At 42.5% G+C, this 16021-nt stretch overlaps 1 protein-coding gene across 3 annotated transcripts in view; it reads left to right on the forward strand.

The window, feature by feature from the left end:
- The window catches only part of LOC101953908 (ubiquinol-cytochrome-c reductase complex assembly factor 1), a 95149-nt gene that overhangs the window by 63924 nt on the left and 15204 nt on the right, over nt 1-16021 (forward strand). For all 3 annotated transcript variants that reach the window (XM_065566600.1, XM_065566601.1, XM_065566602.1), the window contains exon 8: nt 15503-15580. In XM_065566600.1, the coding sequence (XP_065422672.1) occupies nt 15503-15580 (78 nt within the window). The remainder of the gene's footprint in view (nt 1-15502; nt 15581-16021) is intronic.

The raw sequence follows: 16021 nt of genomic DNA on the forward strand, positions 1-16021 counted from the left end.
ATAAGGTCTAATATAGAATTACCATGTGTTGGTTGTAATATTTTGTGTATTGGAAAGTTAACAACTGTAATTTTTATGAACTCCAAAGATGTTCTTCTAGTGGCAGCCTGAGTCCTATAGACTGTCCCCCAGACTGAAATCCCTCATGATAATGCACATTTTCTTTCTATATCTTAGATGTTTAAGGAGCTGCTCATCGTGTTCCTTCTTCTGATTTGATGTCTATACCAGACCCCCAGCAGATCCATTTTATGATATATTGGTTAGAACATTAATCTGTAAGCATTCCAGCTCTAGTGCCTCTGAGTTGTCTGATCAATCAATGGTACTCAATTTACCTGGGTTGAGTACAAAATCCACGCAGAAACTTCAGCTTGTACAAAATGCAGCAGCTTGCCTTGCTAACAATAGTTTGACAAGAGCACATCACACTGGTGCCTCTCACACTTGGCAGGCTCCCCATTAGTTACCCAAAACAATACTACTGGCTAACTAAGGAATAGTTGAGAATAAAATCTTCTGAGCAAATTTAGCATGTTCCTTAAGATTTCAGAGTAGCAGCCGTGTTAGTCTGTATCCGCAAAAAGAAGAACAGGGGTACTTGTGGCACCTTAGAGACTAACAAATTTATTAGAGCATAAGCTTTCGTGGACTACAGCCCACTTCTTCGGATGCATATAGAATGGAACATATATTGAGGAGATATATATACACACATACAGAGAGCATAAACAGGTGGGAGTTGTCTTACCAACTCTGAGAGGCCAATTAATTAAGAGAAAAAAAAACTTTTGAAGTGATAATCAAGCTAGCCCAGTACAGACAGTTAAGAAGTGTGAGAATACTTACAAGGGGAGATAGATTCAATGTTTGTAATGGCTCAGCCATTCCCAGTCCTTATTCAAACCGGAGTTGATTGTGTCTAGTTTGCATATCAATTCTAGCTCAGCAGTCTCTCGTTGGAGTCTGTTTTTGAAGTTTTTCTGTTGTAATATAGCCACCCGCAGGTCTGTCACTGAATGACCAGAGAGGTTAAAGTGTTCTCCCACTGGTTTTTGAGTATTTTGATTCCTGATGTCAGATTTGTGTCCATTAATTCTTTTGCGTAGAGACTGTCCGGTTAAATCCTTAAGATTTGTATGCAGTGGCAAAGCAGCACAGCAATCTGGTTCATAACTGGTTCACTGTATATTTAATTTGTTGCTTAATTTACTTAACTTTTGACTCCCCAAATAACAGTTTGTTGTGCACAGCCAATTATTTATGACCTTCCATTTCTTACTATGGCTCTCATCTCACCCATTCTATGCATTCTTTTCTCTCCTCCTCACACCCTCCCTCACTCACTCCCTATCCTCCTCTCTGCTACCTTCCCTCTTGACAGCTCACACCAGCTTGACCTTCTCCCCCTCCCACTCCTTTCATATCACCCACCACCTTTTACTTCTCCCTCCCCCCACACCTGTATCTCACACTTTCCTCTGGTGATATCAATCCCAACACTGGTCCTCCCTCCCTCCCGACTCTCTCCTTTTCCTGCACCTTTCCCCATCACTACTTCCATCCCAGTAGTCCCTTTTAAATCTCACACTTGGCCCATCCTCTACGTCCTTCTTTTCTCCTGCTTCTTCTGGATCACCTGCTCAATTTCCAAAAACATCACCCCCACCCCATGACTACTTCATGTCCCACTCCCTCCATCTCCTGGCCCTCAGGGTCTCTTCCTCTAGCACCATCTCTGCAGATGCTCTCTAAGGCTACATCTACACTACAGGGGGGAGTCGATTTAAGATATGCAAATTCAGCTACATGAATAGCGTAGCTGAATTCGACGTATCGCAGCCGACTTACCCCGCTGTGAGGACGGCGGCAAAATCGACCTCTACGGCTTCCTGTCGACGGCGCTTACTCCCACCTCCGCTGGTGGAGTAAGAGCGTCGATTCGGGGATCGATCCCCGAGAGGTCGATTTCTACCCGCCGATTCAGGCGGGTAGTGTAGACCTAGCCTTAGGCCTCTTGTTCTGTCCTAGTCCCCATTCTAAATGAAAACCTAAAGAACAGGAGGGAATCACAGAATCCTAGAAATGTAGGGCTGGAAGGTACCTTGAGAAGTCATCAAGTCCAGCCCCTGTGCTGAGGCAGGACCACATAAACCTAAACCCATCCCTGACAAATGTTTGTCCAACCTCCAATGATTGGGATTCCACTACCTCTCTTGGAAGCCTATTCCAGAGCTTAACTACCCTTATAGTTAGGTTTTCCTCATCTCTAACCTAAATCTCCCTTGCTGCCAATTAAGTCCATTATTTCTTGTCCTATCTTCAGTGGGACACGCAAAACGATTGCCATCTTCTTTAAAACAGCCCTTAACATATTTGAAGACTATTATCTGATCTCCCCATAGTCATCTTTTCTCCAGACTAAACATGCCCAGTTTTTTTTAACCTTTCCTCACAGGTGAGGTTTTCTAAACATTTTATCATTTTTGTTGGTCTCTTATCGACTCTCTCCATTTTGTCCATATCTGTCTTAAACTGTCAGAATTGGACACAGTACTCCAGCTGAGGCCTTGCCAGTGCTCAATAGAGTGGGCCAATTACCTCCCATGACTTACATATGACAGTCTTGTTAATACACCCCAGAATATTAGCCCTTTTTTGCAACTGCATCACATTGATTCATTTTCAATTTGTGATCCATTATAATCCCCAGATTCTTTTCGGCAGTACTGGCACGTAGACAGTTTTTCCCTATTTTGTAGTTGTGCATTTGATTTTACCTTCCGAAGGGTAATACTTTACACTTGTCTTTATCAAATTTCACTTTGTTGATTTCAGATCAATTCTCTAATTTATCAAGGTCATTTTTAATTCTAATCCTAATCCTGTTCTCCAAAGTGCTTGTAATCCCTCCCAGTTTGGTGTCATCTGCAAATTTTGTAATCATACTCTCCACTCCATTGTCGAGTCATTAATGAAAATATTGAAGAGTACCAGACCCAGGACGACCCCAGTGGAATCCCACTTGCTACGTACTCCCAGTTTGACGGCAAACCATTGATAACTACTCTGAGTAGTTATTCCAACCAGTTGTACACCCACTTTATAGTAATTTCAATTAGAGCACATTTTCCTTGTTTGCTTATGAGACTGTCATGTGGGACTGTGTCAAAAGCCTGACTAAAACGAAGATATATCACATCTACGGCTTCCCCCCATCCACTAGGCCAGTAACCCAGTCAAAGAAGAAAATTAGGTTGGTTTGGCCTGATTCATTCTTGACAAATCTATGTTGGCTACTCCTTATAACCCTATTATCCGCTAAATGCTTACAAATTGTTTGTTAAATAATTTGTTCCAGGTATCTAAGTTAGCTGACTGGTCTATAATTCTCAGGGTCCTCTTTTTCCCCCTTTATAAAGACAGGTACTATGTTTGCCCTTCTTCAGTCTTCTGGAACCTCACCCATCCTCCATGAATTCTTGAAGATAATTGCTAACAGTTCCAAGATTGCTTCAGGTAGTTCCTTAAGTACTCTAGGATGAATTTCATCAGACCCGACCAACATGACTACATCTAACTTATCTAAAATATTCTTTAACCTGTTCTTCCCTATTTTGGTTTGTGTTCCTTCCCCTTTTTGTTAATATTAATTGTATTGAGTATCTGGTCACCATTAACCCTTTTAGTGCAGGCTGAAGCAAAATAGGCATTAAACACCTTACCTAACCCATCAGTTATTGTCCAGTGTTCTATTGTCTTTGCGCCCCACATTTTCATCTCAATCCTTTTTACTCCTGCTGTATTCAACAGTTTATTTACAGTCTTCCTCCATTCCTCTTTTCTGTCTTTCTAATAGCACTTAACTAATTAATGCTGCTAAACAGCAATGCTAATTGTCACTACACTCCTGTAAATACCTGAGTAGCATTATTCCCATTTTACAAATATAAAAACAAATGACGAAATGAGGTGACCGAAACCACAGCATGTCAGAACTGGGATTAGAACACAGTGGTTCCTTGCATTCCTGTACTTAGTTTACAGGATCTGTACCATGATGCTGTCTATTCTATTCAGCCTAGAGGCTGCAGTGGCTGCTAATTAAAGAAGCCATCTCAGCTGCTTGCAGCTAGCTAATGTGTGACTAGAACATAGGGCTTTCACAACCTAGTTTTGTTGGAAGTCTGGATGGCACCTCCACCTCACCATAAGTGGCAATTGGTTTATGTCTTGTTGGTTACAATAAAAAGGGCTAACAGATCTCTTTTTATACATGGTACATGAAAGCCTACGTTAGTCTAGACATTTATGGAGCCCCCAAAATCAAGAGGGGTCTTGACTGTGGGTCTTGAAGACCAGATCTGCATGTCAAGGAGCTAGAAAGCGGTGTGTGTAACTCAAGATGTCCTAAATATGTCCCTTTGTGTCTTCTAGTAGACTAGACCAGTGTTTTTCAATCTATGGGTCGCGACCCAGTACTGGGTCACGGCATGTAAGGCGCTGGGTTGCCTTGCTTTGGTCAGCACCGCCAACCGGGAAGTTAAAAGTCCCGTTGGCGGTGCTGCCCAGCTAAGGCAGGCTAGTGCCTACCTTTCCGACATCACGCTGTGCCCCAGAAATGGCCAGCAGCGGTCCGGTTTCTAGGCAGTGGGGTCACGGGGCTCCGTGCATTGCCCCCGCCCCGAGCACTGGCTCCGCACTCTCATTGGCCTCCACCTAGGAGCCAGACCTGCTGCTGGCTGATTCCGGGGTGCAGTGCGGTCTGCGGTGCACTCTGGCTGTGCCACTGAGCCGCCGAAGGTAAGTTCATGCCTGAACCCCAATTCCCTGCCCCAGCCCTGAGCCCCCCCAAACCGGGAGCCCCTCCTGCATCCCAAACTCCTCATGCCAGCCCTGACCCTCTCCTTCACCCTGACCCCCTGCCCAGCCCTGAGCCCTCCAAACCCAGAGCCCCTCCTGCACCTCAAACCCCTCATTCCCAGCCCAGAGCCCTGACCCCCTCCCTCACCCCAACCCTCTGCCCCAGCCCTGAGCCCCCCTAAACCCAGAGCCCTTCCTGCACCTCAAACCCCTCATCCCGGGCCCCACCCCAGAGCCCTGACCCCCTCCCGCACCACAACCCCATGTCCCAGTCCTGAGCCCCCTCCCACACCCTGACCCCTCATTCCCAGCCCCACCCCACAGACTTCACCGCCGCACCCCAACCCTCTGCCCCAGTCCTGAGCCCCTCCCACACCCCAAACCCCTCATCTCCAGCTCCACTGGGTCACGGGCATCAACAATTTTCTTCAACTGGGTCCCCAGAAAAAAAGTTTGAAAACCACTGGACTAGACCATCTTTCTGTGCTTGGGCTAGAGGAAGAGAATGTTGTCCCTGTCCAGGTTTAATCTATGTCATTTGGTCCTTTTCAGTAAACTGTTTGTAAAGTGACTTTAACCCTTTATATCCCTGATCATTTATTTAGGAGCCTTTGGAGTTTGCTTATTCACAACAGTACCAAGTCTGAATGAAATACAGGAGTTAGTTATATTGGAAAGTTAAATATTTTCTATCACTATGTTAAATGCTGTCTTTGAAACAACCTGTTTGAACAAGTCATCCCCAGCATTCTGGAGCTCTTACTGTGCAGCTTTCTTCAGGGTTCACTTTCCTCCCTTGCCTTTTACTTGAGGGCAGAACTAGGGAAGAGAAATAATTTTTATTCACTTCAGAAAGGTTACTGTAATAAAGAAACTCTTGTTAACATCAGAGAACATGGCAGCCAGGAGTTTTCACAGTCTGGCATTGTTTATTTTACCAGCAATTTGGAACCTTCTACACTCTTAAAATGCTGGCAAGAAAATATTTAACTGTTCTGTGGCTTGCATATGTGCGATACTCTGGGGAGGAGGCGTGCTTAGGGAAATCAGGTTTTTCTCTGCCTATGAGTGAAACTGAAAAGTGCAAACTATCAGTGTACAGAAGCTGAAATCAGTGTGATGATTCAGATGATGAAGTCTCAAGTCTGACACAAATACAGAATTCATGGTAGGCTCTGTGGGGGGGAGGGATAGCTCAGTGGTTTGAGCATTGGCCTGCTAAACGCAGGGTTGTGAGTTCAATCCTTGAGGGGGCCACTTGGGGATCTGGGGCAAAATCAGTACTTGGTCCTGCTAATGAAGGCAGGGGGCTGGACTCGATGACCTTTCAAGGTCCCTTCCAGTTCTCAGAGATGGGATATCTCCATTAATTATTATTATGTGATGGGCAGCGCAATGGGTCGCACATGGACAGGGCAGGCATGGTAGGATGTGTGCTAGGAGGCCCAGTGGGCCGAGTATGGATACGGTAGATAGGTCATGGTGGCTGCAGTGATGATTTTCAAAATTAGGTGTTCTTAATGGCATAGAATTTGCCCAGGCCTGAGTCATCTGATAAAGGTCAAAGCATCAGTAGAGGTCCCCATCATGAAGCAGGCACATGGATTACTCATTAATTTCCATGACATTTGGCAGTTTTTACCCCATTCTGGATTTAAATAAAGTAAACTCCCTTCTCTGGGAGTTGTACTGTTGGATGGCGACCTTACAGTCAGTCTGGGTGACTTCCTGTTCCTAACCAGTATCGCCTCATCTATCTCATCCACCAGATATCTCTTTGATTCTACATTCTGGGTAAGAACTGGTGATTGTTTCCTTTTGAATGACTGTGGTGTCCTGCCATTTACCAATGCCGTGGCTCTAGCTACAGCTTCCTGAAGCGAGCATCTCTTCATCCACCTTTATCTGGACAATTGGTTGGTATGAGCCGTCAAAGACAAATCAGTCCTGATGGTGAGGAAGGTGCCGTTTTTTCTAGCAACTCATGAGTAGGTTATAAACTGTGCCAAAGGCAGCGTTTTCTTTCACTCAGATAAGTCTATCCTGGTCCAGTTTTGATGCTCAGGTCAGCAGTGTGATCTGTTACTTCAGATCATCCACTAGCCTATATCTGTCCCCGGTACAAATCAGAACAGGAAGAAGTGTATAAAGAAGAAACCAATCAATACCTGGAAAGATCAGCAGACAACTAGTTAGAATTGAGCATACTAAGCAAACATCTAACTCATGGACATTGAGATAAAGTTGAAACAGAGAAGATCTCAGCCACATGTGGCTCAAAACAACATCAATGAATAGTCCCTCCACAATCATATTACCAATGGGACACCTATTCTGGTCTGTATCATAGAAACATTGTTGACACTGCAGGCCCAGTGCTAGCTCATCTTGTACTCTCAGGCTACTATGTATACCACAGATGCAGGCCTAAGAAATTATTGTGTATTTCCTTCTAGGTTCAAAGGAAGAAAAGATTTACTTAGTGGCATAAAGGGCAAAAATATGAAACACCTGTGTCTTTGAAACTGAGTTTAATCTAATCTGAGACCACAAACATTTAAAATGCCTTAATTATTATGGCATCACTATGGGACAGAGTAAAGTGTGTTTTTGTACCTTAATTGTGTATTTCCATACCTTAAAATATTTGTATTCATTTTAAGTGTAACCTTAACTCAGCATTTCTTGGGTTTGCAATGTTTGGTTTGGGGATAATTACAATATCCCTGCAATGTTTAGATTTGTTTCAATATTAAATTTCATTATGATGGATAAAGATGAATTGATTACTCAACAAAATATTAGTGGTTACCTAGATATTTGTGATCAGGACCTGGTTACACTCATTTTGTGCAAACAGAATACAGTCCCCTTATAATTGTGCCAAAAAAATTAGAGCAAAATGTGTTTGGGGAAAAAAAATAAAACTGAAAAGCATGAACAAAAATTGGGATTTGTTTAAGAATTTTGCTCGATGCCCAAAAAGCCACAATTCCTTAAAAAAAAAAAAAAAAAAAGCTATTTCAGTGTATAAAATAAGTCTGCTCAAGCAGATGTGAAAGCTATACTAAAGAACAATAAATCATTGTATAACAAATGGGGAAGAGGAGGAAGATGGCAATTACTGTAGCTCTAAAATTAAGAAATGCATGGTAGACAAAAAGTTGAAGGTATCAATGAAATATCAATGTAGAGTTAAAGACGAGAAGGTTTTTTAATGCATATCGGGGGGTGGGGGAGCAGAAGGAATCATAGTAATGGTGTAGCTCCATTATTATATGGGAGTGATAAAATTGTCAATAATGATGCAGAAAAGCCAGGTGTATTCAATAAATATTTCAGTTTTGCATATGGAACCCAAATGGATGATCTGTCTGTACCATTGTGGTGGTGTGACTGAGCCACCATCGTTAAAGTTGCTCAGTGATTTTCACTTTAACGGAGGTTAAAACAAATTCTGTAAAATCTGTTTTGAATTAGTGTCAATTTCAAATGCTTATTTTTGTTTATGAACTGTTTGAATTTTGAAACCCAGTCTGACACTTGCTGTAGCTAGTTCAAAAAGCATCACATGACCACAATTATTCCAGTTTCTCATTTCTCTTCAGACTCCTTTAAAAAAAAAAAGCCTTAGAGCAGTCTGAAGTAGGAAATTAAATGTGTGTTATTCTTTGCTATGAGTAGTTGGCAAGAATATTTGTTAAAAGTTGCAACATGTTTTTATTAATAGTTATTAAGATTTAAGAAGTTACTATTTTTGGATGTCAGCATCACAGGTATATTGACACAATGTTACTGATGGCATAAGCTATGATGACGGCATAGTAGTTATGTCAACACAGTGACAGAGTTTTTTTAGATGGCATACTGTTACTGCTTACTATGCTGTGATGCTAGAAGACTTCTGAAAATGCAGTTGTAACCCATGTTAACACAATGAATTATCTTTGCCACCATCTAAGGGACCATAGACAGTGGTTTATGGGTGTGCTGCAGCATCTGAACTAATGGCTATTTGGCTCTGAAAGTATTGGCCTCTACTGCTTGAGCTAAAGAACTAGAGCCATTAGCTCAGGGACAGGAGTTGACTCATAAACCTCTGTACATGGTCTAACTGTTTCAGGGGGACAAAGAGCCCCAGTATGTCAATGAGGTTTATACAGTGTTTCCAGTAGAGGAAGAGGTACCGGACAATTTGGAATAACTATTATATCTTATAGTGGTGGAATACAAAATGTCAGTATAGTAAATCTTGCTCACATCACTGAGACATGGTTCAAGGCCACCCTCAATTCTACCCTAACATGGTTAGTCCCCACAGGATACTCTATATCACGAAGCAAGAAAGACTCCAGAATGCACCAGAAAAAAAAAAGAAAGGAGGCAGAGTAGTAATCTTGTTCCCCTCCAGTCTGAGATGCAGAAGATGCTCCACCCAGAAACAAAACATGATCTGTGGGGCAAAGGACAGAAAGGTTCCTAGGACTCTTAGTGGTGTAAAGACCCTCAGCTGGGAACCCTGTCAGCTTTCTGGAGGACCTTACAGAGCTGCTGCCCAGCATAGTACTGGAATCCCCCAGATTCTCTCCTCTCAGGGACTTCAACCTTCACACAGACAATGCAAAGGACTCGGTAGTACTTAATTTCATATCCCATGTAGAAATCATGGGGTTCTCCCAGGCAGTCTCTGGACCCACACATATAACAAGACATATGCTGGATCCTGGCATCAGCCTAAGAGTGGATTTTGGAGACATTACTAACATACCACACTACTGGTCTCACCACCTCCAGCTGGCAAAGATCAGACTTCCCTCCTTCCCACCACAGTAGTGAACAACCAAAGCTTGTCCTTCCCCAAGACTCCTGTACCTCTGGGTTTAAAACTCACTGTAGGAGAACAAGCCACCCGAATAGAAAGTGCCGATGAATTCGTATAACAGTACAGTCAGTCACCTGATGTCCATTACCATCAATGCCTTGGTCCTATGCTACCCATTCTCCCCTCACCAGTGGAGAATATGACCAAGGGTCACAGAAGAGCAACCGCAGATGGGTCAGAGGCAGAAAGTTAGAATGCCAGTGGCACAAAAAGGATTCTGAATCTATCCACCACAAACAGCTCTTACAGAACTTTGCCTCTGCAATAAAGGAGCAAGATGAGCCTTCTACTTCTCTGCAATCGATGCAGCACAGTCACCCAGACTGCACAGCCCAGATCCCAGCCCCAAGCATCAACTGCTGTGAAGAGCTGTCAGCGTATTTTACTGATAAGATCAACTGAATATGTATAGAGCTAAGTGGGAAAGAAAATTCCATCCCTGACCCGATTGTATTATCTACTCTACCAACCCTGAATGAGTTTGGCCCCATCACACATGCCAAAGTTCAGGAAACCCTGAAAAATATTAGAGCCACAATCTATGAATCCATGCCCCTCCTGGCTGGTGAAAAACAATGAAGAGCAACTATGTACACTATTAATGGAAATAATCAGTGCCTCCTTCAGAGAAGGACGTGTACCAAACTCCATGAAAGGTACAACAATAGTTTCTCCAGTAGTCAAGAAACTAACCTTTGGACAACACTCCAACTACTGTCCTGTCTCCAACCTCCCAGTCCTGGCAAGATAATTGAGAAAGTAGTAACCGCTAAGCTCCAAAAAAAGAGATCAACCAGCATCCTGGAAGCCTCACAATCAGTGTTCAGACCAGAGCTTAGCACAAAGATGACTCTAGTGATACTGAAGTATGATGTCCTCATGGCAGTAGACACAGGTAAGTTCTCCACACTGATACTGCTGAACCTCTCTGCAGCCTGTGAAACCGTGAACTGCAAGGTTCTACTAACCCACTTACGTGACATAGCTGGAGTACGTAATACAGCACTACAGTGACTCCAGTCATTCCTTCCCAGCAGAGTTTAGAGAGTTGTGATTGGTATGTGGGCCATGAGTAACAAAGGCCCTAACCTGCAGGGTTCCACAGAGAACCATACAATCCCTTTGTCTTTTTGATAGCTACATGAGACCACTGGGAGAGAGCAAAGCTGACAACCACCACTACTTAGATGGCAGACTATGTCTACAAGAGATCAGCTCTTTGATGAGGATCAGCTGGCTCGAAGGCCTAGGCAAAATTGAAATGCTGCTATTCAGAAAGGGAAAAGACTTTGAAGAACTAGCTAAGATGTTATCTCCACTTCCATGAAGGCTCACAGCCCCCGTTCATCTAAGTGGTGCAAAGTCCCAGATTATTGTTCAGCGATTCCAAGGCCAGAAGGAACCGTTGTGATCATCTAGTCTGTCCTCTTGCATAACACAGGCCAGAGAACACCCCCAAAATTATTCCTAGAGCAGATCTTTTAGAAAAACATCCAATATTGATTTTTAAATCCACCACGACCCTTGGTAAGTTGTTCCAATGGTTAATCACTCTCTCAGTTAAAAATTTACATCTTATTTCCAGTCTGAATTTGTCTAATTTCAACTTCCAGCCATTGGATTTCTGCTCAATTGATGAGCCCATTATTAAATATTTGTTTCCCATGCAGATACTTACAGATTGAAATCACCCCTTAACCTTCTCTTTGTTAAGCTGTATAGAGTGAGCTCTTTTAGTCTATTGCTATAATGTCACTTAAGGGCAATACCCATTAACATAAACTCATCACAGCAAGGGCATGTCCAGTTTAAAAAAAACTCTTTATGTACCTCTTTAACCTCCACACATTATGTTCAGTTTCACTTTGAAATTGTGCCCTTCTACAAACAATTTCAATGCACCTTCAGCACATACAATAACACAATACACGCCACACATTCCTAACCATCAAATTAGAATGCAAAACCTTAACTCTGACTTCATACTTCTATGATTCTATGATTTTCCTAGGGAGAACTGGAAGGGGACCATACATCATACACTCAAACAATGCCTGGATATCTAACAGTATATATGTTAATGTTGCTGAAGTTGGAGTTAAGGTTTTGCATTCTAGTGTGTTGGTGAGGAATGTGGTATGTATATTGTGTTACTGTATATGCTGAAGATATAAGGGAGTTGTTAATAAAAGGAATAGTCTTTCAGCACAAGTGTTGAATATGATGTTAAAGCATGTCAAAGGAAGATACTTTAGCTGGATATTGCCTTACTTTTAAGCATCTGTGTAGGTGGGGGGGGGCAGGGCACCCAAGCTTTCTTAATTTGTTTTGAACACAGATTTTTATTTGTGAGGATACAGGCACTGGTGCATGGATGGCCTGATTCTGGTAACTGCTCTGAGCTGGGGCACTCCAGAGTGTGAAGGACCCATACCCCAGGAGAACTCAGCTGTTTTTGTTGTTTGTTGTTTTTAGCAATTTTAACTCATTTGAAATTCTCTAGCAGCTTTGCTGTTTGAGAATAGAGTGTAAAAGAGTCCTTGCAGTCATCACCGTCAAAAGCCAGACTGTGAAGGTTGCCCGCGGTGAGAAAGCAGATAGGAACAAGAAGGGAATGGTTTTCAAAGAGCGTTGATTTTGAGTTACTTGGTTCCCTTATTTTATAAGAGAAGCTGTTTCTCGAGCTCTTTGTAGTTATGCATTGTTGGCTACATTCTTCAAAAATAGTATATCCCTTTAAATGTAATTTTATTGCCTAAGATATTCCCCCATCCTCAGTCATATTTCAAAATGTTTGTCTCTAAGATGTACTTATTGCCATGTTTGTTTAACTTTATCTCCTTCGTTAATCCATTTCTTACTAACCTAAAGCCACTGCTTTTCGTTTTTAATATAGTAAGTTGCTTCCCTAGGGATGTTTAGTCCAGGACTTGTCCCTGTAATGGGACTGTTTGTTTTCTTTACCCCTTTGCAATTGCCTGCTGTAACATTTGTAGTATGTGTTAAGTAATCCTTAAGGTAACATTTTTATTATGTCATAAAAAGTGCATGGCAAATATATTATAACTCATGGAATTTGTTTGTTTAAAAATGGAAGGATAATTTATTGAGTGTGTTACATGAGACCTGCTCCCCTGTTAGAGTGTAGAAGTACTGCTTATTTAGAAGTATGTTCTATTGAGAAAAACCACGGTCTCTAGCATGCATAGAAAGTATGAGTGTGGTTGGCTAGAAGTGACATCATAGTTTATGTACTCAATAAAAATTTAATTAAGTCATTACAGGAGTTGCAGTCATCATTTAGCCCTCTGATTTCTTCTGTTTAGTTTTTTATTAAACATTCAGTAATAGCCAGTCACCAAATCTTGATGGCCTATAAAATATCTGCATGAATTTTAATAGCTCATATAAATGGAAAAATATGAGTAACTGACATAAAAGGAACATTTTCCTTGTGGTTGCACTACATGTATTCTTATAAAAAATCAAATTATGAAAAAGGATAGTGATTTAATGGAAGAGTATATAAACAATAGATTTGATGGAATGACATAAAATAATTAGAGTTTTGAGAGAGCAACTATTATATAGGCACAATCACTAAGGCTATCAAGATAATATGGGGACTTTGGTGACATCTTTGATGAAACTCCAGCAGTCTGTTCTATCATCAGAGTTCTGAGATTTTCTTATAGCTGTATTCATAATTTTCCTTTGCTGTGTAGTGTCTGTATTTGACATGGTATTGCAACCCCCAAAACAGTAATGCACTTTCCATAGTAAACACATTTTTTTAAACACTATACTGATCCCCAACATCTTTTTTAAAAAATTCTCGCTTCCATCTTCAGTGTCACACATGGGAGGAGGGGGGCATTTATTTTATTTATTTATTTTGGACAGTTTTAAAGGATAATCAAATGAGACATTTTTAGATGTGAGCGTTTGGAAACTGCCTGGTCTGGGCAGAATACAGGAGAATATCCTAGAATGCTGGCCATACATAGGCAGTCTCGGGTGTTTGTGACTGGGGTTGGGGGAATGCAAATAAGCAGAGACCATATGGGGCGCCACACAATGTCAAAAGGCCCTGTCAGAGCTCCTTCTGAGAGTGTCCCTTAAATCTGTCATATGGGTCCAATGTAGGAAAGAATCTTTCCCAAGTCCTTGCCAGTTAAAATGCAGCTATATCTATGTGAAGAAAATGTTTTAGTTCTAAACTGTTGGGGGCAATTTGTATTGACAAAAAGAAAAGTATAGGTGAAAGAAGTATTTTGTAGCCCAGCATGAGTCTGATTTTGCCCTCCCTCTGAGGGCAGGTCTTCACTACAGGGGGGAGTCAATTTAAGATACGCAAATTCAGCTACGCAAAATAGCGTAGCTGAATTCGACCTATCAGAGCCGACTTACCCCGCTGTGAGGACGGCAGCAAAATTGACCTCCGCGGCTCCCCATCGACGGCGCTTACTCCCACCTCCGCTGGTGGACTAAGAGCGTCGATTCAGGGATCGATTGTCGCGTCCCGACGAGACGCGATAATTCGATCCCCGAGAGATCGATTTCTACCCGCCGATTCAGGCGGGTAGTGTAGACCTAGCCACAGTGTCTGGCAGTCCAGCTCTTCCTAGCACAGTTAGGCAGCTCATAGCTCTGCTGACATAAGGTTCAGTCCTGCAAGCTGATAAGCAGCTATGCCCAAACTAGCAATTATTTAGGAATCTGATTAAATTTAGCCTGTGGGTAGCCCCAATGACTTTAGGGTACCTACACACCTGCTTAAAATTTAACAGATTCTTAAGTGCTTTGTTGGGTCACTCCAGAGGTCTAAGCACCTTGTAGAACTGAACCCACATATGTTAGTTTTAGTCTGATTGCACAGTCTCAGACAGTAGCAGAGCCACCTCATTCAGTCCTCACATCTGTGAGGCAGAGGGAAAGCAAAAAAAGAGGATCAGAGAAATTGAACGACCCGGTAACTTGCACCCAAGAGTTTTTAAAAATTGGCCAAGTAGCTCTCTGAGCTATTGATGCTAATATTTAACAAATCTTGGAATATTAGGGAAACCCAAGAGGATAGGGGGAAAAAATAATGTTGATGCAATAATTTAAAAGGGTAAACGCAATGACCCAGGAAACTGTAGGCTGGGTGGCCTGACGTTGATCCTGGGCAATACATAGGCTGACATGGAAGCACCCAGTATTAATGAAATGATGGTAGCGCGATTAATGCCAATCAGCATGGCACTTGTCAAACAAAGCAATACTAATTTTTGATAAGATTACTGGGTGAAATTCTGTGACTTGTGTTTATGCAGATCAGATTAGCTGCTGCTAATGGCTTTAATATCTGTTAATCTGTGTAAGCAACAGTAACAGGCAGTTTGGGGCCAGGGAGGAATTGGGAGGAATGTGAGACTAATGAGAGAGCATCCCAGGCTGGGGACTCTCCTACCCTCTGAGCACACAGGGAAGATACTAATGGTAGTTTTTATTTCTACAAAGTCTGTGCAAGCTTATAATGCATATACCTCTCCACCCTGCAGCCTACATGAACCACACTGTTCACGCCCAAATCCCGCCCCTCACAAACCGCACTGCTCTCATCTTCTCCCACCCCATGAACCACATTGCTCTCACCTGCCCGGAACCCCACGGACTGTGCTGCTCTCCCACCATCCCCATGGACGGCACTGCTCTCACCGCTCCCATCTCTCAGGACCTGTACAGATTATCATATATTGTTGTTTTATTTTTCAGATTGATTCTTTTACTCTAAAACAAAGTATGAGAAGCATGACAGAAAATTTCTATGCAGCTATATTTGGATATGATGAGGTAAGAGCATACAGTCGACCCTGCCTACAGACCAGGGCAGACGGCAATAGGCCATCTACTGCACTGTTTTCTCCAGTGGTGCTGAAAGCTAGGTGCTTCACAGGAAGAAGTAAAACACCCAAAATATACATCATAGCGCAATGGGGACAGAATTCTTCTGGACTGTAGCAGTTGTGATCAGTTTGTGCTTTGAAACCTGGCTAATGAGAGCCCTTCTAGGAGGGACAGCATGGTCTGCTGGCTGCGGCAGACAACTGAGGCTATGTCTACGCTACCTCATATTGTCAGTATAAGTTATGTCGCTCAGGGATGTGAATAAGCCACCCCCCGAGCGACATAAGTTACACCGATCTAAGCACTGGTGTGGGCAGCACTGTCAGCAGGTGAGCTTCTTCCGCTGACATAGCTACCGCCGCTCATCGGGGGTGGATTAATTAAGTC

This window comes from Chrysemys picta, chromosome 13 (genome assembly GCF_011386835.1).
Source record: "Chrysemys picta bellii isolate R12L10 chromosome 13, ASM1138683v2, whole genome shotgun sequence".
In the NCBI taxonomy this organism is placed as follows: domain Eukaryota; kingdom Metazoa; phylum Chordata; order Testudines; family Emydidae; genus Chrysemys; species Chrysemys picta.